General features: G+C 34.4%; 1 protein-coding gene across 2 annotated transcripts in view; it reads right to left on the bottom strand.

The window, feature by feature from the left end:
* Positions 1 to 557: 557 nt before the first annotated feature.
* The window catches only part of TXNL1 (thioredoxin like 1), a 32,569-nt gene continuing 6,620 nt past the window's right edge, over positions 558 to 26,506 (bottom strand). Inside the window, exons 2-9 of one of the 2 annotated variants that reach the window (XM_036081761.2) lie at positions 22,133 to 22,229; positions 20,001 to 20,174; positions 14,146 to 14,268; positions 11,848 to 11,917; positions 9,898 to 10,070; positions 7,303 to 7,407; positions 2,435 to 2,477; positions 558 to 792 (exon numbers count right to left, since the gene is read on the bottom strand). In XM_036081761.2, coding sequence (XP_035937654.1) covers positions 2,439 to 2,477; positions 7,303 to 7,407; positions 9,898 to 10,070; positions 11,848 to 11,917; positions 14,146 to 14,268; positions 20,001 to 20,174; positions 22,133 to 22,229 — 781 coding nt within the window. In that variant the 3' untranslated portion in view covers positions 558 to 792; positions 2,435 to 2,438. The remainder of the gene's footprint in view (positions 793 to 2,434; positions 2,478 to 7,302; positions 7,408 to 9,897; positions 10,071 to 11,847; positions 11,918 to 14,145; positions 14,269 to 20,000; positions 20,175 to 22,132; positions 22,230 to 26,506) is intronic. The other variant, XM_036081762.2, reaches the window with a different exon arrangement.

Raw genomic sequence — 26,506 nt, 5'->3', positions numbered from 1 at the left:
TTAACCTTAAATCATGTTCTCTGTGTATTAACACTGCATCTTTTGGTAGCTAAGATAATAAATACTTGATTAAAAATATTAAGTCCTGTTGCTGTATGAATTCACAGTAGTGTCTTTTCCCCCATGGTCAGTTTCAACAGTAAAGAAAACGGCTGACTCAAATTTTTAAAGGTCATCCAGAAGGGATTAAAATCTGTGGTCCTGTTAACAGTTTTAAGTGAAAACAGTTAAATCTCATTAAACTTGTTTATTTCTGGTAGGTTATAATTTGAGTAATTTCTATAGCCCAGATACCCAAATGTTTAATAAACATGAGTTAGTACTCATTTTAACATACTTAACTGTTCCAAGTCCATTTATCAAAATCACTTGCTCTGTGTATGTACATGAGCATAGCACATGCACTCCTTAATTCCCTAAAACAGTCTTGCTCCCCTAAAGAGAAAAACTGGCTTTCAATCAATATGCTACCAGACACATAAGTCTCTTCAAAAATCAGAAGTGGGCCAATTTTCAGATAAATGAAAAGAGAAAATACTTATTTAGAATGACAAAAATTAAGCTTGGCAAAAGTAGTGACTTTTATTTACAATTGCATGTATCAAGATTACAACAAAAACACTAGTGATACCATCCGAACAAAAGCAATGATTTATTGGTAATGGCAATGAATGGAATATTGACAGTCTCTGATGAGAATCAAGCAATTATCCAGGAGCTGTAGATCTGATTGCAATATGGTCTTCCAGTGTCTTTTGTACCTTAGTGGCTTTCTCCTTTTTTGCCAACTACCTAGAAAACAAAAATAACTTTACATGTACATCTTATTGATTTAGAAATGTGTTATTTTTAAAATAATATTAATAATTGGTAATCATCTTTAAAACCTGGTATTAATTTTTATCCCTGTATTTTTTTTTTTTTTGGCATGCAGTGTATTTTCACTGTTGAAGCAAACTGTGACCTTCCCTTTCCTCCCAGCCTCAAGGAATTAAAAATAAAACACATGCAGGCTATTTTTGGTTTCCCACACTGTTTAAAGGAAAAGTAATGCAATTTTTCAAAACAAGGTTGACAGTTTAGAGAAGTTAATAAAAGGATGATGCTATATGAGTGAAATACATTTGGCAAACTATTTTTAGGCAATTAGAAATCAAATGTCGATCACAAAATACTCTAGAATTAAAAGAGTATGCTAAACTTATGTCTAAATGCCCAAGATGACAGGTTTCTAGATTTTTCTCTCAATATGTAGATATGCAATGAAGAGATTAAAAATGACTAATTTTGCCTAGTTTCTATTTTTAAAAAACCCTGGTTGCTACAAATGTACTATAAAAAACAAAGAATAAATCTTGTTTCTGTCAATGATTAGAAAAATTCTCCATCGGAGGGCTTTAAAAATGTCCTAGTTGCTATAAATGTGGCAGCATAAAAATGTAAGAATAAACTTGGTTTCTACTAACAGTGCTAGAAAATAAATCTTCTGTGGGAAGGTTCTACAATTATGTTTTAAGTAAATAATTTACTTAAAAGCTGAAGTTTATCATTAGTTAATATATTCTCACAGCAGAAATGCCTCTAAAGAAATCTACTTGCAAGCTATTGAAGATATATTTGTATACAAAACGATTTCTATGGGGTGGAAGGCTCAGTCAGTTGAGCATCTGCCTTCGGCTCAGGTCATGATCCCAGGGTCCTGGGATCGAGCCCCGCATTGGGCTCCCTGCTCAGTGGGGAGCCTGCTTCTTTGTCCCTCTCCCTCCGCCTGCTGCTGCATGCACACACGCGCTCTTTCTCTCTTTCTGTCAAATAAATAAAATCTTAAAAAAAAAAAAAAAAGATTTCTATGTACATTTAATTGTAATGTAATTTTCATATTTTAACTGATTCTGTTCCAAATGGTAGTCTTAAGCAAAACTCAAAAAGGTCTTCAGTACGTGTCTGGTCTAAAATAGAACGTGGCCGGGTCAATGCCATTCACGAGAGAAGATTTAAAATGCCTTCCACTTAATTCCCAATCATATGATGTCAGACATGCCATTTTCCCGACCTTGAGGAAAACCAGTTTTATTACTTTAAAAGATCTCCTCTCTGATCTACAAAAACCGTATGTTAGAAAGCCCAAAAAGCCAGAAAGATACTAAAGAGATAGTCTCATAAAAGTATGTGGATAAGAGTAAAAACTTCAGGGTTTAAGAGCCAGGGGGCGGGGGGGGGGGGGAGGGAAGGCTTCTTAAGAAAGAAGGGAAGTTGGCAATATTTGTATCACAAATAAATTTAAGCAGATAAACACTGACAGCATTATTGATCATTATTATCACTTGGGAACACACAAAACAGAGCTATTAGATGAAGCAAAAGAAAACAAAACAATTAATATTAAAAATTAAAATTTTAGCAGATGTGATACAGAAGACACAAGTCTGCATACTGTTTCACAGGTTGATAACTCTCAACTTGCCAATGTGTATTCTCTGTAAAAAAGAAGAAATTCAGCATTCCAATATGGATTTTCTCATCCCAAACATAAAGTATTTTATTCATTTTTTAAGTGCTTCTATTACACCTCAAATAGTCTAGGTACATCAAAATTAGGTGTCAAAAATATTTATTCAGTAAAGAGTCCATTGATCTTCTACGTTAAGAGTTTAAACCAGCCTAACATTCAGTCCATCTTTCAATGCCTTGAGCTCACTTGGGTAGACAAAGCAGAGGATGTGCCCATAATTAATCAACAAAAAGACTTTGGGGCTGCAGTTCCACTGAGAAAAGAAAATCCATGTCTCTTAACTACAGACTAATCAATATATTATACTAGTTCTAGTATAAAAGAAGTTGATGAAACTGTTCATATTCGATTTCTAAAATGATTGTATAGTTCCCAAAAAATAAAATTTAAACTTTAGATTGGATTAAAACATCCAACAACTAGTTAAGTCTGAAAGCATTTACAACAACATTTTATTGCAATATGATTTCTCAAAATGTAGTACAAAAATGAAAGATGAGAAAGTAAAAAAAATAAAAGTCAGGGGAGCAACACGGTATGATAATGAAACTAAAGCACCTAGTTGCAAGCCCAAAATAAAAAGCAAACCAACAAAAGGCCAACTAAGACACATGGCTAGAATAAGATCTGAAGAAAGAGATGGTTGAGGAAATCTAGGTTACAAGGCTGATCCAGATGATAGAAGCTGGAGACATCTTGCACCAACAATGGCGAGAACATGGGAAGGGTGAGAGCAGACAGGTGCTAGATGAGCAGAGAAGCAAGGAGGGGAGTAGAGTGAGATAAGGTCAATCTTTATATTACTTCATTTTTAAAAATCTTCTGTTTTTAGTTCATTTGAGTTGAATTAAAAAAGCTGAAAAATAAACAGACAGAAATGTTACAAAAATAGCTGATACGGTGAATGGCCAGTTTAGAAAAGTCTATTTTTATTACAGTGATAGAAAATCTGCTCTGCTTTTCACATGCACCTCATTCCCTAAGCAGCAGAAGCCCCTTCAATTTTGCTCATTTTTGTACACTTATATGTTATTACTGTTGTATTAAAATAAAGCAATCCATGTATAGAGCATATTTTAGCAAAGAAAATATCTAACTTCTAATTAAGATGGCAAGCTTTTCATGCTGCAACACAAAGAATTCATTTACAACAACGAATAGCCTAAGTGCATATTATAATCTGTGCACAATGCCTATAATAGCCAAAAACAGACAAGTGGGAGGTGTGTTCCAGTCTACCGAATCTTAAAAGTATAACCTTTAAAGTTGTAATAGCATGCAAGGAGGTCTAAGATTTCTATCCACATCCAAGATTCATTAGCATTACCTTAGCTTCTGTCATCTTAGTGACATAAGGAGATCAATGACACTCTGAAAACTAAAATTATCTAGAAACAACTCACACAATATAAAAATGTGAACTGAAAATGCAAAACAATTCTATTTTATCATTCTTTAAACCATTTTTATAGCTTTCTTCATTACACAAAGAGGTATCAAAGCGTTCCTCTTTGTGCTGATAAAATACATGCCAAATCTATTTTGAAATTTTAAATTCTAATGACTATGTGTAAGTCCTTTGAAATTCAGACTGACTAAAGTCCTGCACCTTCCCATTTTCATGCCCAAGTTCCTATTTTCCGTTTTACCTGGAGTGCCCCCTGCTATCTTTTCCTCCACTGCTATCCATTTCTACTCCCAAAGTTTAGTTCAAGACCCTCCCTCCTCCACAAAACATTCTTGTCCTCTCCCAGCCATTCTTAGGAAGAAGGAGGTATCACTGAGCTAGGAAAGTATGAGAATACTCTGTAGAGGAAGAGACTTGAACTAAGCTTTGATTAATTTTGATCAACTTTCCAAATGTTTGTATGTTATCCTTTAAGATAAACTTGCTTTACAGAGGGATTGTGATTACACCTAGCATAGGACTACAGGGACAGCAAGTACCATTCCATGTATTTATTACTTCCTTTTCTAGAAACCAAGCTCATTTATAATTTTCAATAAGTGACTATCTATACATAATCTAAACTGGCCAATTTCAGTTAAACAATAAATAATTTTTTATTGCAATTTTCCTACACTGATGTTGTTAACTTAGCAGAATGCAAAAAGCACTGAAATATTAGCTTGCTTTTGAGGAACAATTCAATGAATGACACAAGTCTCATTCAGAAACTATTAAAAGGAAATGCAATGTAATATTAACATACATAAGAAAATCATTCAGCCAATTAAAATTTATCAAACATTAAAAGCAAGGGACTAACACCAAGAAAGGAGTCCATGCTAGTATTAAATTATTCTCAAAGCAGCTCTCAGTGTGGTCTAGGCTGGGGGTCCCTGAGACCCTTTCAGGGAGCATTCAAAACTATTTTCATAATAATACTAAATCATTATTTGCCTTCTTAATCTCATTGTCTCACAGGTGTACAATGGAGTTTTCCAGAGGCTACATGACCTGTGATAGCAAACCTGACTGAATGTAGAAGCAGGCATGAGAATGAGAAGGTTCTATTAAGCTAGACAGTAAAACAATTTGTAAAGCGTAAAAAAATGATCTTGTTAAATTGGTTCTTATTTTGGAAAATATGTGTTTTAATTTAAAAATATTATTTGTGTTTAACATATAATGAATTTATTATTTATAAATAATTTTTAAATTTTTTGGCTTCAATTTCTTAAAGGGTAAATATTAGATAAATATATCCTACATTAACAAAAGCTCTTTTTGGTCCTCAATAATATTTAATAGTGTAAAAGGGTCCTGAGACCAAAAACTTTGAGAACTATTGCTCTACAATAATGTTAAGATAAAAAAGTATTTAGTTAAATGAATATATAGCAATTACAAAACATACACAAATACTCCCAAGCAAGAAAAGTCTAACACCTTTGCTATCCTAAACACAGTCCAGAAAAACTAGTTTGGTGAGTCAAAAGAGAGAGAGAGGAGCGAGGCCAGAAGGCATAGGAGAGGGAGGATATTAAAACCAAAGAGGTGGAGATAAATTCTTAGAAGGACGATTATTAATACACATTAGAAAAACTGACTGAATGGCAGGCTGGTAAGAAGATGGTCAAGATGGAGCAGTGGTTACTTAAAGAGAAAAATGGAAATCAAACAGCATGAGCAGAGGTGAGAAGCAAGGAACTTGAGCTGAATTAATGGTATACCGCTTATAGTAGATCTTATGAAGGAATTAAGCTAAAAACAAACTATGCAAGGCAGTTAAAGCCAAATCCAATGGCAATTAATTCAAACAAGCAATATTAACAAAGCAGGCGCCCAAAATGTCTTTGGTGCTCACACATTTTCCCAGTACAGCATATCTCATATCATAAAAATGTAGATGGTTTAATCTCTGCTACTTCTGACCTTCTGATCTGTCATTATACATATGGCAAACATTTGACATGACAGATCTAAGTACAGAATTGTCCTACAGTTCCCAAAAGTTAATCATGAGACAGGAAGATACAGTAGTTGAAAAATGACCAGTTAAAATATCTATGGTCAAGATTATCAATTTTGTAAAAACCAGCATATAATTTTATAAGCTTATCCACTGTTATGCAATTTTACAAATGTTTCTGTAACTGTATTAAAATGAGATCTGTAGATACCACCAAAAAGAATAATAGTTTTCAGGATGCTTCATGGCTTCACCTCCCCACCAAACAGGGGTCTGAATTGTTCAGCTGGGTGCCTCTTCCTCCAGGGCACTGGCAGCCCTGGGGAAACTTTCTCCCATATAATCACCTCTTTCTAATCACCTCCAGTTCTAGACTATCAAAGGCAGCCATAGAAACATGGCCACACCTACCTTTCCCATGCTGCTGCACATTTAATCTGTGTACAGCAACTGGGTTCTGTACTGAGAAAGCTCCTCGTAGCACTTCCATGATCTGTGGTTGTAATACTTAAGAGTCTCCCTAAGGAACTGGGACCAAGTAGCAGTTGTTCCATGAATGGACAAAATGTTCTCATTCCTAAGGGTCTCGTATATCTTATAAATCCTCTGCAAACCTTACGACTGCGTCCACAAAACAAAACAAAAACGTACATATACATACATATGTAATCTGCCTGTTCACTGGTAATTTCTTTGCTTGTGCAAGTGGTCTTTCAGCACACAGACATGGTTTAAAGGCATCTCAGTGTAGTAAAGCTGAGCCCACTCTTTCTGATTAAAATTATTCAAGTGATTTTAAATGTTTTCATTGGAAACAATAATCAAAATCTTAATATCAGCACAATTCTTAAAAATTCACTAATAGTAATGATTTTAACTTACTCCTATTTTGACATTATTCCTAACTACTTTCTATAACCAAACAATTATTTAGTTAATTTAAATTACTTCCCTGTTATTTACTGTTTACTTCATTATAGGTAAGGACTTTTTTTAATTGAAGTATGGCTGACATACAATGTTATATTAGTTTTAGGTGTACAACGTAGTGATTCAACAATTCTGTACATTTTATGCTATGCTCACTTATTTGAATACCATTTGGATATCATTATTAATGGATACCATTATCCACTGGATACCATTTATTTATAGATACCATTATTTGGATACCATTGATTAACAGACACTATATCAGGATTTATTTTTATTAGAAATTATCTTTTAGTTGGAGATCTAAAAATGTGATTAGGAGAACCCACTGTCCTAGTTTAACCTAAAATTTCATGACATGGTATGATTTTGATCTTTATGAAATTACTTCTTTAAAATTATATTTTTACTTCCCCTAAATACCATTTAAAACAAACTTACTCGTTTGAAGTCATTCATATTTGTTGCCTGGACTGGAGTACCAATAAAAGTAAAATATGAAATTCTTGTTGTTTCTTCTTCACCTTGATTGGACTGAACAAATATCTATACCCCCCCACCAAAAGGAAAAAAAGAATTTTTACATTAATAATTGTATCCTTTTTTCATAAACATGCTTAAGTTTAACTGATTTTGTTAGATTATTAATAAAAATAGCTTCCATTCTTTGTAAGGATTAACCCAAACTACATTTAGACTAGTGCTCCCACAGGACTATTAATTCCACTGTTTGCCCTGCTATCCTCACCCTTTCCAGGATATTCATGGCAAGACACCCGCATACAAAAGTTCCGGATAAGTCAGTGTGAGGGTGTTGGAGGGGTCACAGCTAAATTCTTTACCGAGAATGTTGAAAGAGTATGAAATTATTACAGTGGGCAAACCACTGCTGAAATTTTATTAAAATTGGTTTTTGACTAAGGAAAGTCTCTGCAGTTATTTCTTTCTGATACTCATTCATTCAATTTCCTAAAATATTAAAAGAAAAAACAATATTGGAAATCAGCTCCTAAAACTATACTATACTATAGCCTGCATTTTTTTAAGCTAGACTCTTTATACTTTCTATGTAAAAACTCCCCTCAGCATGTTACTAGACAGCAGCTTTACTCACAGATTCTTTTCCAATATATTGGATTTTTATATGCTCTTTTTAAAAAAACAAAACACAATACTCTAGATGCTGTCTACTTAAGAATATTGCCTCTCTTGATTTAGACAATATACTTCTTTCATTCTCTGATGGCATTAATCGTTTTTTGTAGTTTTTATAGGCAAGCACAGATTCATCTCAAACTGAGCTTATCAATTAAATCTTCCAAGTCTGGGCATGCCTGGGTGGCTCCATCGGTTAAGCATCTGCCTTCAGCTCAGGTCATAATCCCAGGTCCTAAGTCCCATATTGGGATCCTTGCTCAGCGGAGAGCCTGCTTCTCCCTCGGCCTGCTGCTCCCCCTGCTTGTGCTCTTTCTCTCCCCCTCCCTCTGACAAATAAATAACATCTTTAAAAAAAAAACCAAAAACTTCCAAGTCTGTAATAGGTAGACTATTAAACCAGCTCTCCATTCATTTGTAATGCTCTTTGATAATTAGCACAACAGTTTATATTTATGGCTTTTAAAATTCATCTACTTACTTAGACTGGACTTTCTGATCAAAACTGTCATTATGATTTCAATTTTATCACCAAAAAACTGATAGACATGCTTTCTGTGACTTAAGTCACTGACTAAAAGTTTGATTGCGATAGGACACAGCACATACACAGACTTGAGCCTATCACAAGATAACTGGGTACAGTGAATCTCAATGACAGAGGAGATTATATCAAGATGTTTGGGTTGAGAGGGCTTTTTCCAATAAATACCTTTCCAATAAATACCTCCATCACTAAATAAAGCAACTGGCATTAATTGAGGATATGGTACAAATATAAGTCAGGAAAATATCTGATAACTAGTATTCTAGTTTAATATAACTATTTTTGTCCATTTTATTTGGGTAGAATATTTCAAATACTGAAATCTCAATTATAATCCTTCATCTTATTACTAAGTGTATCCTGTGAAACTCCAGTAAAAACCTCCTAAAATGAATACATTATAGCATTCTCTAATTTATAAAAACCAGAATCATTTCATTAAAACAAGGAAATCATGGGACGCCTGGGTGGCTCAGTCAGTTGAGCAGCTGCCTTTGGCTCAGGTCAGGGATCCAGCCCTGAATGGAGCTCGCCGCTCAGTGGGGAGCCTGCTTATCCCTCTCCCTCTGCCACTCCCCCTGCTTGTCTCTTGCCCACGCTCACTTGCTCTCTCTCTCTAATAAAATAAAATCTTTAATAAATAAATAAATAACAAGGAAATCATTAGTTTAGCATGACTTGTTCTCAGTGACTCTGTGCTCGTTCCCACTTTTTTTCCTAGGTATTCCACTATTCTATTCTAACCCTCCTACTCCCTCCTCTGAAGGACTGGGTTGGGAGGGGTGGATGGGAGGAGGGGGTGGTTTGGAAAGCATATGCTGGGTTTCATTATTAAAATTTACAAAAGCAATTAATAACTGCTAAAAAGCAGCCAACTTCTTAATGTAAATTAAGATAATATAAAAGTATCTTTTAAAGTCATTTTTACTGAGATCATGACCACAACACTATTAAAAACCATACATTCTAGAAAAGTAAATTCGATTTTACAATTGTAACATCACTCATCACCAGGTATGAAAGATAATGTACAAATATCTTCAGTTTAACTATAAATATTCTAGAATAAACTTTTAACATAAGCTGCCAAATATGTATAAAGTAAGTAAACTGACAAATTCAAAAACTTTTAAAAAATCAACCTGTCCTTTCTCTTTAGTGCACATAAATTAAAAAGAAGAAAATTTAATTAGTTCATTATACAGTTTTACTCATTCTAAATGAGATGGACAAAACCTACTTTAAAGGATCATTTAGAATCACCTAGGGTACTGAAGGTAACAGCATGAACTGTCACCCACAAACTCATTAAATATAGTTGAAATACTACTTACAGTTACACTGTTAACATTCTGAAACTTAACATAACGAAGTGGGACAATGCCATCTTCTTTAATATCATCCTCTGTTAGTTCCAGAGCTTGAGTTGGTTCACTTCTTTCTGCTTCTTCAAAATCCATAGATCGGGGTAGATTGATAAAAATTTTTACATATTTAGGACCTTGACCTATAAAATGGTAGAATGAAATTAAATGTTAAACCAAACTTGCAATACTTTCCTCCCTTCACCATTACATTCACGCTATACAACCAGTCACACATCCAAATACTTACTCATCTCTACAGCAACTGCTTTTTACAAATACTTCGTATTTTCAGAAGATACAATTTTATTAATGAACAATATTAATACATAATATTGCATATACCCACCTAAATCTTTAGGAACTTTAAGAAATTCTGAGTATTGTCTACGGCCATCCCACCCTGAGCACGCCCAATCTCGTCTGATATCGGAAGAAATTCTGAGTATTTTCATGCATATACCTACCTAAATCTTTAGGAACTTTAAGAAATTCTGAGTATTTTCATAGCCATTCTTTTTTTTATACACATTTTTTTAATGCCTGCTAGCAGTATACTAAGTCCTAGGAATACTAGATTGAAACACATATGTACATATGCAAACACATATACATACACAGACTTCTTGCCCTCAACTATAAAAGTCACACTATGATAAATGTACTACTACTAGTGAGGAGGTACAGGGAAGAGGGCAATACAGTCTGACAATGTATGCAGGTTAACATCTGAGCTGGGTCTTGCAGCTGCCAACAACTGATACATTTGTTATTTAGGAGAAAAGCATTACCAGTGACAACATTTAGCTAACAGGAAACTAATCATACAAATTGCCGGGCCACCTGGGTGGCTCAGTCGGTTAAGCCTTCGGCTCAGGGTCCTGGGATCAGCTCAGTGGGGAGCCTGCTTCTCCCTCACCCTCTGCCCCCCCCCCTTGTGCTCTCTCTCTGGCTTACTCACTGTCTCATAAATAAATGAATGAATGAATGAATGAATGAATGAATAAATAAATAAATAAATAAATAAATAAAATATTTTTAAAAGATTATACAGTTGCCAAATTTCATCTTAGGGATTAAAATGTGCTAAGTGGTTAGATCACATTTAGAGAATGTCTTAGTCCCTTTAACTTCAGGGTACAATTCAAAACCCGTATTTAGTGGCTAATTAAGGAATCTTAAGATATTCATATTGCTTACTCATCTCTATAGCAACTACTTTTACAAATACTTGGTATTTTCAGAAGATACAATTTTATTAATGAACAATATTAATACATAAAAATTTAAAACAAAGAAGGAAGGCTATCTGATAAATAGGGTGCTTGCTGTTTCTCCCAATCATAAAGAAAATAAGAAAAATCCTAGTCCCCACTACCTGACAACACACAACCAAAAAAAAAAAAAATCAATAGGGACAGGAAAAAAGGAGGGAGATGAATAAGGAAAATTCTTTATTTAATAGAAAGAGAAATACCAAGCCTGTACAATCCTGTTTACAGCATCATAATATATATAAAGAAGATGAAACTACTAATAGTGCACAAATAGGAAGATCTAGAACCTTATTTTTCATTTATAATAGGAAGAGTATGAAATAAATCTCTTCCAGTTCTGATCCTGAAAAATGGCTACTTCAAACCTGGAGTTTTAGAATAATAGTTGGAAGAAAGAGTTTCTTTGTTTTTAGATTAAGAGATTAAACTTTTAGAAATAAGATAAAATTTTCCTTTTCTTTTCCTTTTAGGTCCTAATAATATCACATTATTTGCATTCATTTATCTCCTTGCTTTGTTCCAGAAACAACTTCACTCTTTCCAAAACAAGAAATACCTACCTCCATTATTTAATAAAAAGTTTTACATATGTGCTAACAGATCCACAGAGCAGAGAGTTAAAGAAAAGCTGTCCATTACTCACCATTATCTGGCCCTTGAAATTTCATTGAATAAAGCTTAACAGGTTGATTAAATGCCACAGTAATAAGCAGCTGTGAAGAAAATAAAGTTTCATTTTAAAAGGGCTCTTGAACACCTTGATACACACGACAGCTATGTAGACTTAAAATTATTAATTCAAAGGCAGAAAATATTTAATTCAATTCATAAAACCAATGTAATATAAAAAATCAGTAAGTTGAAAGTAACTTGATTAGACTGACATTTGAGAAATATAATAATCTATTATTCACATAAGGGAATGACAACAAAATTTAATGGAATAAATTAAATTAAATTAAAAATAGGCATAAGGGGGGGCACCTGGCTGGCTTAGTCAGTACAGCATGCGACACTTTTTTATATAGAGGCTTGAGTTCGAACCCATCATTGGGCACAGAGCCTACTAAAAAATGGTGGGGGGAGGAGATGCATATATGAACCTAATGTCTTGTGACCTGTAAACTGACAAGCAATTTGTCTTCCAAAAAATCAAACACAATCCAAATTAAAATTCAAACTATATATTTTAGCATATAAGCTTAACATTTTATAGAATGGTCTGTCAAGCATCTACCCACATCATTTGACAATTTGGAAACAATGCACAGATTATGTGAAGAAACTAGCCCTCAATTGCACTCCATTCGGTCCAAAACTCAAGAGAATAAGACTTTTAATAGCTCTGTAGTAACCTCCAAACCTCCATCCTAAACTTATTGGACTTAACTGAATTTAGAAGGCCACATAAGGGAACTGGAATACAAAATACTGTCAGATGCTTCTCTCTCAGAAACCGTAAGTCATTTGCTCAATATTCTTTCCAGCTGAAATTGTGTCTGATGTACTTATCTATGCTTCTACCCTAGAAGGAAGACTTCCCTGGCAGGAAGATTTCAGGGAGGCTGTGGTCAGTTCTGCTGATACTCAACATCACATTATATTCAGGGCACCATTTACAAGGAACACAACTATGAACAATATTCTTAAAGCTGTTCAGTAAAGTAGCTATGGTTGGAGCAAAGATGAAATTTGGATTTATGATTTCAGGATCACTGTGGTCTGTTTGCCTAAGAAAATACCCAGACTATTTCTTTTGGTTATATAATTACTTTTTATACTTGACCTGTAATAATGTGTCAAAAAATAATAAGCATGACATGTTTATAGAAACTTGAACCACAGGTGAAGAGAATGGAAAGCTAGAAACAGATCAAGTCAGCAAGAATATGATACCCTCTTCCTGAAGTCTGTGAAGAAGAATCATTTAACTCCTTTAAGAAAAAGAAGCATGATCAGATTTATGTTTTCTTTTTTTTTAAAGATTTTATTTATTTGAGAGAGAGCAAGCTCACACAAGTGGGGGGGGAAGGGTAGAGGGAAAGGAGAAGCAGACTCCCCAATGAGCAGGGGGCCTGCCGTGGGGATGGATCCCAGGACCCTGGGATCATGACCTGGGCTGAAGGCAGATGCTTAACTGAGTGAGACACCCAGAGGCCCCCAGACCTATGTTTTAGAAGAATAACTTCTGGGGCACCTGGGTGGCTCAGTTGTTAAGCGGCTGCCTTCGGCTCAGGTCATGATCCCAGGGTCCTGGGATCGAGCCCCGCGTCGGGCTCCCTGTTCCGCGGGAGGCCTGCTTCTCCCTCTCCCACTCCCCCTGGTTGTGTTCCCTCTCTCGCTGTGTCTCCCTCTGTCAAATAAATAAATAAAATCTTTCAAAAAAAAAAAAAAAGAAGAATAACTTTTGTGAACATGTGGAAGATGAACAGAGACAGTGGATTAGAAAGTATATTAAGGAAAGTCAGAGTCAAGATGAAGATAATGATGGCTTGATCAAGGCAGTACTACATTACCTCATCTGTGACAACAACACAGAGTAGTACAGGGAAGTACAATACAGGTTTACATCTGGGAGTGAGGAACACACACATAAGGGTGCTCATCTAGTTAGTCTCTACTTCTCAGGTAAAAACTCAGTTGAGTAAAAAATATGGAAGACAGGTCAAGAATGAATATAAGGACTTAAGAGTGGTGAAGACTCAACTCAGTAGTGGAGCCAATCCAAAATTCTGAGATTCTGTGTAATGCACCTGGCAGTTTGCACTGAACAGAGAAAGGAGGTAGGTCTGCACCACCAAAGAAATTGAAACTTACAAAAAGGAAAGGAAGTGGTCACCTGGGAAGGAGAAACATAAAACGAGATGGAAACATGATAAAGAACCCAGAGTGCGCATAAATATTGATGATCCCTAGAAGCTTTAACTTAAGTATCAATTACCTGTTCATCACAATCAGATTCCAAGAAGGTCATATCTTTTCTCAAACAGTTGTCAAATCCATGCTCATCACTTTCATTAAGACATTCACAACCAGCTTTGTTAATAAAAGGCATTAAATCCATCTGAAAAAAAATTAAATCAAGACTTTAGGCAAAGCATCTGGATTTGGTGTAACAATTTAACAAATGTAAATATGTGATTCTCTCTAGATTAGGCAATTTTAAAGAAAACTTCTCTTTTAAAACAGTTACTAAAACTTCTACAATAATCCTTTCATTTGAATTTCTGACTGAGATCTACCACGATTAAAGCCAAGTCTAGGCTTAGCCCACTTGATAAAGTATCAAAAACCAAGTCTTTAACACAAAGATTATAAAGGTTGACTTGTACTTTTTTATTGCCAGTGTTTTGCAGGGCAAAATATGCAAATTAAAATATCCATAAGATCCAAAGAAAGCCAACCTCCCTCTTCTAGCGGTCATGTACTCTTCAAATCTATATCCATAAAGAGTTTACATTTAAGATGAATAACAAATAAAGATTAAAACATTTGTTATTATGGAAAATTTCAAGCATATATAAATAATACAATGAACCTCACGTCCTCACTTCCCAGTTACAATAATCAACTCATGGCCACTCATTTCATCTTTACCCTGCAAGCAGTTCCTACCCCTCCCATTTTCAAATAAATCTTAGGCATTTCTTCATTTCATTCATGAACATTTCAGTGTGTTCATGAACATTTCTAAGAGATAAGGAATCTTAAAAAAAAAATCCTCTGGGATGCCTGGGTGGCTCAGTTGGTTAAACATCTGTTTTCAGCTCAGGTCGTGATCCCAGGGTCCTAGGACCGAGCCCCACATCGGGCTCCTTGCTCAGCAGGGAGCCTGCTTTTCCCTCTGTCTCTGCCTGCCGCTCCCCCTGGTTGTGCTCTCTCTCTCTCTCTCTCCCCCTCTCTAACAAATAAATAAAATCTTAAAAAAAAACAAATCCTCAATATTATTATTACAACTAAAACAATGAGTAATACTTTATTATTAGCAAATATCCATGTTCAAATTTCTTCAGCTGTCTCATAAATGTTTTAGTGTGGAACTGTTAGATTAAGAATCCAAACAACGTACACTATAATTGGTTAATGTCTCTCAAATCTCCTTTAATCTATTATGGCCATTTAGCATCCATAGACCTCTAATATTCTAGATTTTGCTGATTGCTTCCCTGTGGTTGTCATTTAACATTTGCCTGTCTCCCATGTATGTGTTAATAGTCCAACACAATGCCAGAGTTGTGACAGTGGTCATCCCTATGTTGTTTCTGACTTTAGTGATAAGAGTACTTCTGGTGTTCCCCCATTAAGATTTTATTGATTGCTTTAGGAATAAATGGGTATTGAATTCTGTTAAATGCCTTTTCTGCATATTAGGAGATCATAATCTTTCTCCTCTAGATCGCTGGATTTTGTTTACTAATATTTTATGAGCTTTACAACAATTGTTCCTAATTGGAACTGGTGGGTAGCTTTTTTTTTTTTTTGGTGCAAACTTTGCCAGATTCTGGGTTCAATGTCATATTTACTTCAAAAAAAAATTCAGAAGTTTTCCATCTTTGTATATGGTGTTAAGCATTTGGAGTAACACCAGACTACCAGATCTTTAAAGATTTGGTAGAATTTCCCTACAAAGTCATCTTAACCCTTATGGTAGAGGTCTCTAACTATTTTCTCTATGGTGACTGGTCTATTCTGGAGTTCTGCTTATAATGGAGTTGATTCTGATAAACTCTTTCTCTAGAAAAGTATCCATTTCATCTACTAAACAAGGACTATTTTAAGTTTACCAAGTACTATAGATTATCAGTTATATATTCACCTATCACAAAGAGTATTATATATATTTATACAGAGACTACTAATACATGTGTGTATCATTCTGAAAGAGAGTATATCATTCTAAAGAAAAATTTAATGTCAAATAATTACATGTCAAATCATTATCATCAATATGATGATAATCCATTAGAAGAATAGCCCCTTAATTATTCATGCAGTGGCCTAAATGCTTTCAAAGCCAAAATGTTATTTTGAATTATATTAAATGTTACATTGCACTAGATATTACTCAGGGTAACACACTGTAGCCAATTTAAAAACAGCATTCATTTGCCTTGAAAGGGTAGGTTTGACAAAATCTTTTAAACACTTACGTCTTCCATCCTACCAAGATGCCTCTTCAATATTATATCAAGGATTAAGACCCAGGCATGAAGACAACATTGCAGTCATACTTGTAATATCTTAATGATGAAAAATAAACTAAATAGGTGACTTAAAGTTGTTTTAATATTTATTTATTGTGGGGCACACAAAACAAGTATCACAAACAGTTTCATTAAAGTGCTTTGTTATACAACACTGTCTGGGGACAAATTGGCATTATATCTGACCTAACTACAAACTGACATATTCTAGAAATATGCAATTGGAAATAAATATCACTACCTATGTAATCAACTTGCCAATAATGACAAAAAAATAATGAGAAAACAATCAGACAAATCCAGATTGTGGGACAGTCTATAAGACAGATGGTCTCAACCTGCGCTGTACAATAAGATAGCCATGAGCCACATGTGGCAATTTAAAATTAATTAAAAGTAGATAAAATTTAAAATTCAGTTCCTCAGTTGCACTAGTCATGTAACAAATGCCTAATAGCCACATGTACCTAGTGGCTACTATATTAGACTGGTGCCAGTTTAAGCTTCCAAAAAAAGGCAGTAATGAATTAAAAAAACAACAATAACAACAACAAAAAAACAGAAGTTTCCAGAACACCAAAGAGAAACAACTTAAATGTAATGCATGATCCTTGACTTGATCCTAGATGGGGGAAAAATAGCTATAAAGAGTATTCTGGAGGGGTGCCTGGGTGGCTCAGTCGGTTAAGCTCAGGTCATGCACCCGGGGTCCTGGGATTGAGCCCCACATCAGGCTCCCTGCTCAGCCAGGAGTCTGCTTCTCCCTCTCCCTCTGCCCCTCCCTCGGCTTGTGCTCTCTCTCTCTCAAATAAATAATAAAATCTTAAAAAAAAAAAAAAAAAAGAATATTCTGGAGATAATTAAGAAAATGTCAATGTAGTCTTTAAGTATTAGAGATATTGTACCATCGTTAAATTTCTTAGGCGTGATAATGGTATCGTGGTTATGTAAATGAATGTCCTTACTCCTAGAAGCTACAGGCTAATAAAATATTTAGAGATGAACCATCATAATGTCTACAGTTTACTTTTAAATGATTCTGTAGGAGGTAAAAGTGGATAAATATATATCAAGAAAGCAAAAATAGCAAAATATTCACAGCTGATGAACACAGGTGAATGGTATATGTGTTTGCTATACTACTACTCTGTCAACTGTGTTTTGTTTAATAAATTTCACCTTTCTTTTTTAGAGGGGGAAAATCTGAAATAAGACACACAGCAAGTTAGGAAAACCTTTCCATGCTTCTAGTTTGGGTTAACAAAAGATCTTACTACACAAATTAGGGTCACTTAAGGTTTCATTTTATTTTGATGAATGATGACAAAATTTGTAGACCAAAATCTACAGTTCAGAGGGCAGAATACTAAAATATATATATAGGCCTCAAGATTTAGAACATATGCAAATCCAACTTCAATTCCAGAGTGCCCAGAACTCAAACTTCTGGGGGAGAGGAAGACTTGATATTGATGGCCCTCTCATTGCCACTGAAAGCCATACTAGGTACTCTTAGCAAATACAGGAGAGAAAAAAAGAATGTTTTAAACTTTCCCAATGTTTCAATCAACACTTTAAAAACTAAAAGTCATTATATTCACAAAAACACTGTCTTACTTCTGAGTAAGAATTATTATGATTCTTAACGTTTTGAGTATCACATCTACATTTATTGCAGTATTTCAAACCCCTCTAAAAGAGGTACGTGTATCTCTCTTACTCTGGCTTCAATCAAATTAGGAGTTCCAAAACTAGGATGTACAAAATCAGTAACTGTAAAGCCTCTTAGTGTTAAAACATAACAAAGTCTTTAAAACCAAAATTTTGTTTTAAAATTGTCAATACATTTCTGCAATGCTAATACTTAAATCTATTTAAGATACAGGCTTTCATCCATTCACTTATTCCCGTTAAGTTTCTATTTGTGTTGTGAGAATGATAACATTCTTAGAAACACATTACCAATTCTTAAATATTTAAGAACCTTGCAGACATATAGTTCAAAACTTGTAATGTCTTGATTGACACCTGATGGAAAAAATGAAAATGTTTTTAATAACCTTTCACACTGTATTCATAACATTTGCGTGAAAACTAAATTATTTTTATTTCCTAAAACTTCATTTTTTCATGCTTATTTCCTACCTGAGGACAAAACACTGATAATCACATTTAGCTGATGTGTAAAGAAGTATCCCTCTAGCTAAGCAGCAGGACTGTTGTGCTCATAAGAACTTTTCATGCAAAAACACTTAGTAAATAAAGGAAAAAAAAATACAAAGATGTAAACACAACAGTTTACAAGTCAAATAATTTCCAAAATTTTCCAAAAGGTGTCACAACCCTGACTTATACAACATGTTCATACTTTCTAACTGGATATTATATTACAATTTCAAATTATTACATAACAGTTCTGTTTTAAATAGATATTAATTGTGCCTCCCTAAATTAATTAACGCTAGGACCACATGTTAAAGACACTTTTTGAAGATACAACACTCAACCCCCCCCACACACAAAAAGAATCTCTCATATTTATCTGACTAGAGAGTCTCCTTATTCAGCATGAATTTAAGGGACTTTACAGAAAGAACGTGTAGCCCATGACATCAATCTGCTTTACTGTAGTTGATATATATTCTTTCATATACTAGCTTTAACTTAAGGTAACAATTATTTTTTAAAAAGTTCATTTTTGATCTGCAATTACCATTAACTTTATAACAAAAAAAATTAGGAAAGATATATACAAATATATGTTTTGGTATGCAGGATTAACCAATTTGCATAAATGAGTCAGTTACCATGAAGTGCTACTTCTGAATTTTGGTCCTTCCTGAACAGCTCTTAAATGATAAAGATACTGAATTATAATTATTTGTATTATGTAATTCTCAAATACTTTTAAGTTCCTAAGTCTTCAAGTTATTATTTGAATAATAACTTACTCTTAAAACTCAGAAAAACATATCCAATAGCAAAGTCACATATGACCCTAAAACAAAGTAAGTAGATTTTTTTTTTTAGCAGAAAAAAAGAGGTGCCAGAAAAGAGGGAATACATTAAAAAAGAGAGAGAAAACTATAGGAAGTGGCAGGAAAGGGTGTCCAGCATATAAAGATCACACATTAAAATTTACATGTCATTTTACACAATTGTCAAAACCTGAAAAATTTTTCCAATATACATTTCTTCACATTTTTGAGGAAAAAGTATAAACGTATAATTTTAAGATTACATAGAAATAAAACACTCATTATATGTAATAAAATGAAAATTAAATGTATATATAAAAATATATATACATTAAAAATGATTAAATGTTTAAAACTGGCTATTAAGACAATTCAGAAATCAGGTTTAAAAAAAACAAGTGGCAAAAAAAATTATTTAGGAAAAATTGTTTTTGATGAGGGCTTAAGATTATAATACATACAAACAGAAGCAAAAACCCAATAATCAGCTAATGAAATTACTTTTAAAGATCTGATTTGAAAGTATTCTTAACTAGCAAAAGATAACAGTCAATTTCATTTTAACGAAATAATGAGAAAAGATATATCGTGATTTCACTCTTAAGTCTACCTACATAGCCTTTTGGAATATCTGTGTCCTCATTGCTTCCAGGGTCATTTTCTAAGTGCTGCTTGATTTTTTCTTCTAATCCAACAGCATCTGCTCCTTGATATTGATCAATTCTCACTTTGTTTCGAAAAAACAGAAATGTAGGTGTTGCTGATATATTGTTGGTGGCAGCTGTTCCCTAGAATTGGCAAGTTAGATGCCGTTAATGAATTAAAATTTATCTTAAACCACTCTGAATATTCATTCTACCTCTCTGTAGAAGTTAAATATCACAAGCATGAACAAAAACCACATAAAATAACTCATTCCCAATTGTTATTTAAGAAAAAGCAGGCCTATTACTGAGGGCACAACTACATTATCTTTAAATTCCCAATGAAGAACATGCATTTTTATCAATTTTAGTGTTAAACACTTCACCCACCAGTAGAACAATTAGCTTCCAATACAGAAATTATGCTTTATACCACCAGCTAGCGCTTTCATAAGTACATGCTGTTTCTTAAATGGGGAAGCCCAAAAGGGTATTAATACGTCAACACAAACCACTGCTACTAGGAAAAAGTACAGATCTGAAAAACAGTAGCCCATCTCTCCATGAAAATGAAGTAACAACCTCACTCAACTCTACTCATAGAAATGACTTCTGGCCTCCCATCAAACACACTGCAACATTTACCTTTTAAAATTCTGCTCCACTCCACAATATTATAAAACTAAGTACTGAGTGGAAATTAGCTACTTAACCACTGACTCATGACTTAAACTTTTCATATGCATAAAGGAAAGAGTTAAAGCAAACGTGTCATCTTGCATATTCAAATACTATAAAAAGGTACCACTACACTGTTTAAAGAAAAAAAACCATCAAGTTTACATACAGATGTCTTCTATAAACCTCAAAAATTAAAAAACAAAAAACAAAAAACATGACTGACGTTTTAGAACAGTACTGTCCAAAAGAAATATAAGACATAAATGTGGTGTATATATATAATCTTAAGTTGCCAGTATCCACAATAAAAAAGTACAGAGAAACAACTGAAGTCAATTTTAATGCTATATTTTAGTGAATCCAATATTTGCACTTTCAACACAGTCAGTGTAGAACATCAATGACATATTTTACATTTTTTTCATACTAAGCCTTCAAAATCCTATGTGTATTCTACACTTACAGCACTCCTCAATTTGGATTTGCCACATTTCAAGTGTGCAATAACCACATGCTGCTAGTGGCTATCATACTGGACAACAAAGCTCCAGAACAAAGCTCCCGAGTAGAGACAGGAATACTAAAATAAGGGCCAGTGATGGGAGCCCAGTAGTATGTGACAGAAGTACTAAGCAATATTATAGGGTTTAAACCAAACCCCAGTGCTCGCTTTGGCAGCACATATACTAAACCAAACCCCAAACTACTCACTACAAACTATTATAACATTTAAAAATTCTTTTCACACTCAGAATGTATCGAAGACAAAACTTCACCAAAAAGAGGAGGTACACAGCTATTCCTTAATCAGAACTAAAGACTACATTTTTAGTGTTGGAAGGAACCTTCAAAACTTTTTCCCATTAACTCCTCCTCCATATTTCCACATATGCAAACACAGAATTGTCACAGAGTCATTCCTACTAAGTAATCAGAGCAATCTCCCCACAACACTGTGGCTCAATCGACAGTAATTAACACTTTCAGGTTTCTGCTGAGTATGCAGCTTTGAAGCTAATATTACAAATTGATCAATTCAAATCAAACTATAACCAAGAATTCTCTGACATGGCTTTCAAATCAAACAATGCCTCAGCAGTAAAAGATAATATTCTCGATTTGCAAAAGATAAACAAAAAAAATGTAAAAAAAGGACTTCCAGGTGACTGATTTAGTTGAACAGCTTATCAGTTTTACATCAGAAAGATATGAATATCAACAAACCCAGAAGCAATTAATAGTGAACTACCCTTTTTAACTAATGCAGCCACAATGACATCTGTAGTAATTCAGGTCCATATAACATTTTCCCATCTTCAAAGCAGTACTATGTGCATAAAGAGAGAAACAAACGAAGGATGATAACAGTGTTGAATTTCAAACCAATGTAAATTTTTTTTTAAAGGACTCCTTTCCCTTACCTGACACTGATGTACATCAACTTCCAAGAAAACTGCCTGTGGATACTTATTACTCATAGAACTGAATGCTGGGGCAATCCTTAAACACGGTCCACACCTGTGAGAAAGGTAAAATACGTGCTTGGTAAAAAAAAAACAAAAAGAAAAACAAAAAAAAACCCCACCAAAAACTGTATTAATTTATACTCTAAAGAATTTGTTAATTAAAATATGAAATTAAACAAAATCTGATCATCCTAGCTTCAGTCTTTCTAGTCTTTTCCACTAGATTATTGAGATATACTTGCATCAATACCACATTGTCTTAATGACTACAGATTTATATTAAGTTTTAAAGTCTAATAATGTTAAGTCTTCTGGCTTTGTTCTCACTGAGAAAAATTAAAGATGGAAATAAAAGGAGGAATATACTATGCTTATAAACTGGAAAACTCAACAGTGTCAAGATGTCAATTCTCCTAAATTTGATCTTTAGAGTAAATGTAAAATCCCAGTAGGTTTTCTTGCAGAAGTTAACAAGTTTAAATTCTAAAGTTTATAGGGAAACACCAAAGATAACCCAAGCCATTTTGAGGTTCAAAGCTGAGAAAATTAATTACTGAATATTAAGAACAATCACAAAGCTTTATAAATTAAGAGTGTACAGTATTGGTACAAGGACAAACAAACTGACCAAGATAAAAGAACAGGTCCAGAAACAAACTTTTCCTACACAGAGTAACCTGATTTATCAAGCATCTGACACAGCGGTTCAGCGGGGAAAGGGGGGTCTTTTCAATAAGCAGTGCTGTGTCAACAGGATACTCACATGGGAAGATCCGAGTCTTGGCCCCTATACCTCACACCATACACACAACCAATTCCACATGGATTACATATCTCAATCTAAAGGTGAAACAGTAACAGTTTTAAGAAAAAATACAAAGGATACTTTCAAAACTTTGGAGTAAGCAAAGATTTCTTAAAACACAAAAAACACCAAAGAAAAGAGGAAATAATTGATACACTGGAATATACTTGATAAACTGGAAAATACTAAGACCTTTTGTTCATCGAGATACCATTTAGAGAGTGAAAAGACCCCAGAGTGGTAAAAAATATATATATATCTGTAAAACATATCGAAAGGCTTACACTGCTAATATGTAAAGAATTTCTACAAATCAGTAAGAACAAGACTGACACCCAAAAGGAAAATGGGTAAACTCTTAAACCAGTACATGACAAATGAGGTTATCCTAACAGTCAATAAATATGAAAAGATACCTCACACTTCATTAGTCACTAGGGAAGCCAGGGAAATGCAAATTAAAACTACTCCCACCAAAATAGCTAAAATAAAAAAGAACAAAGTATTACCAAGAATGTGGAGCAACTGAATTGTTAGTGACTGTGCAAACTTTAGGAATATAACCACTGTAGGGGTAAAGAAAAGAAACTGGCAGTATCTGCTACACAAAGACCTATGCCTACCTCATGAGCATGTCTGAAGTATATAAACAACAGAAATGTCTACATAGGTTTGCCTTAGGGCATCTGAAAAAATACTGGTAGTAGTAATATTTCTAAGAACCAAAAGTGGAGACTACTCAAATTCTATCAACACGAAATGAGTAAATTAATTGCAGTTATTCCTACTGTGGAATACTATACAACAATGAAAATGACTGATGTCAAACGTCATGCAAAAACATTGATTAACCTCACAAATAATACTGAGAAAAGTAGTACATTATATGATTCCATCTATGCACAGCTCAAATACAGGCAAAACAAATCAATGGTACTACAGACAAAGGTTACCTTTCTGAGAGTTAAAGACAGGATGGGGTCATGAGAGATATCAAAAAGCTAGTTATGTTCTATTTGTCCAGAAGCTCATTACATGGGCATGTGTGTTCAGTTTATGAAAATTAATTAAGCTATACATTTATAATTGTGTATTATGTTGTATCTCAATAAAAATTTAGAGAAAAACCTTGGCAATAGCAGAGAGGAGCACAAGGAAAAGCAAGTTCTGAAGTACGAGATGTTCAAACTCACAAATGTTCATCCTCAAGCTGCGATTGTCTCTCTGGTCTTAAAATTTTAATCAGTATATTCATCCTATGCCATCCTTAAGCCTCACACCAAAAAAGCTAAGAAAATAAGCAATTAAGTTCTTTAATATTAAACTTGGTGCTTCTGAAAGTAGATTTTTGGATCTAACAATCCTCAGAAGTCCTGAGACCAATTTGAAACAAACATTTAGAGTCACTAAACCTATGTTTAGTTTAGCAAAATACTTCGAGTTATCAGTAAGTCTTAAACATTATGGATGGGAGTACCAACTGTTATATCCTTTCTGAAGGGCCATTAATCATGATCTGTCAATTTTAAATGAACACAACCCAAGATTCAACAATCTCATTTGCATACATCTATCCTACCTAACACTCATTTTCGCAATACATATAACAAAGTTCAATTCAATGTTTCTAACGGTAAAAAACTAGAAACAATCTAAATGGCAGCAACAGAAAAATAGTTTAAAATGTTATGACACATCATACCAGGGGATAAGGATAATTTGTAAATTTGTACTGTTTAAAAGAAAACTAAGTCTCATAATAAAATTCTCTATTACTACATTATAAAGATGTGGATATATACACACGTTAGGTGTGTCACACAATAATCAGTTAATTACTTCTGTAAAGTACGACTGGAAAAGGAAGAGAGTTTAGGGAAGACTTTTAAATTATTCATACTTCTGTATCCTTTGTTTTTTTTTTTTTAGGATGAACAGGTGCCTTTATTTTAAAATATTAAATAACTTGAGACTAGAGAATTTAACACTAACTGCATTTAAACGGGTGTCCCAAATGAAGCACAGCTATTTATGCTACACCACAACACATTCACTCCTGAAAAAAATCTCCCTTCTGCAAAAGTATGTATTCAAAATAAGACTTACGGGAAAAATCAGACTGAGGCAAACCATTTAAACCTATACAACTTTGTAAAAACATCCCTAAGACAAAACAGTAACGTACTCAGGAAATATTCGGACAGTTGGGCAGGTGGCTCGGACTAGAGGCTACCTCAGCGAATATTTAAAACGAATAAAAACAATGGAAGTGCCTTTTCAGGTACTATGACAACTGAGCCACGGGGCTGTGGGAGGAAGTTCAGTACCAACCATGAAGCCCTCTATGGAGCAAGTGCTCCTGTTTAACTGGAGTAACTCTCTCAAAACAAACGCGGAAGGGAGCTTGCCTGTATCGCTGAGGGGTTTGCTTCTTCCTGCTAAAGGATCTATTTCTATTTCTGTTCCTCACTATCTAGGAAAAACAGAATATGAACCAACACAACTTCCACATCATACTGAGATCATCACTCTATTCACCAGGCATGTATGAGCTAATCAGTGTTAAAAAAAAAAAAAAATTTCTTGTAGCTAAGATAACTGTACTAGGGGCGCCTGGGTGGCTCAGTCGTTAAGTGTCTGCCTTCGGCTCAGGTCATGGTCCCAGGGTCCTGGGATCAAGCCCCGCATCGGGCTCCCTGCTCAGCGGGAAGCCTGCTTCTCCCTCTCCCGCTCCCCCTGCTTGTGTTCCTCCTCTCGCTGTATCTCTCTCTGTCAAATAAATAAATTAAAAAATAAAAATAAAAAATAAAAAAATAAAATAAAATAACTGTACTAAACTGTTCCCTTTCAAACTTTAACCTTATCTAGATCCTCTGTTTAATTTTAGTTAGCCATCACAGGTTGTAACTTTAGTCAAAAATCAAAATAAGTCCTAGAACAAAGAAGCAGAAATAAATACAGCAGCATACTTTCACACTATAATCATTCAAATGAATTGATTAGTTATTTTAAGATGTTTGCCTGCTTAACATTAGCATTTAAGAATAAATTTAAATTTCCATTATTAGCTGAGCTCATGAGCAAGTCACCTGATTTCTCCATACAAAATGAGAAGGAACTAGATTCTCTAGCACCTTTCTCATATCTAAAATATTATGCCCCAGGGACATCTGGGTGACACAGTCGGTTAAGAGTCCAACTCCGGGACACCTGGATGGCTCAGTCGTTAAGCGTCTGCCTTCGGCTCAGGTCATGATCCCAGGGTCCTGGGATCAAGCCCCGCATTGGGCTCCCCGCTCAGTGGAAGCCTGCTCCTCCCTCTCTCCCACTCCCCCTGCTTGGGTTCCCTCTCTCGCTGTCTCTCTCTGTCAAATAAATAAATAAAATCTTAAAAAAAAAAAAAAAAAGAGAGTCCAACTCTTGATTTCAGCTCAGGTCCTGATCTCATGGTCATGCGATCGAGCCATGTGTTGGGCTCCACGCTCAGCGCAGGGTCTGCCTGAGTCTCTCTCCCTCTTCCTCTG

The sequence above is a fragment of the Halichoerus grypus genome, chromosome 13 (assembly GCF_964656455.1).
Source record: "Halichoerus grypus chromosome 13, mHalGry1.hap1.1, whole genome shotgun sequence".
NCBI lineage: Eukaryota > Metazoa > Chordata > Mammalia > Carnivora > Phocidae > Halichoerus > Halichoerus grypus.
This window is presented reverse-complemented; position numbering and strand designations above follow the sequence as displayed.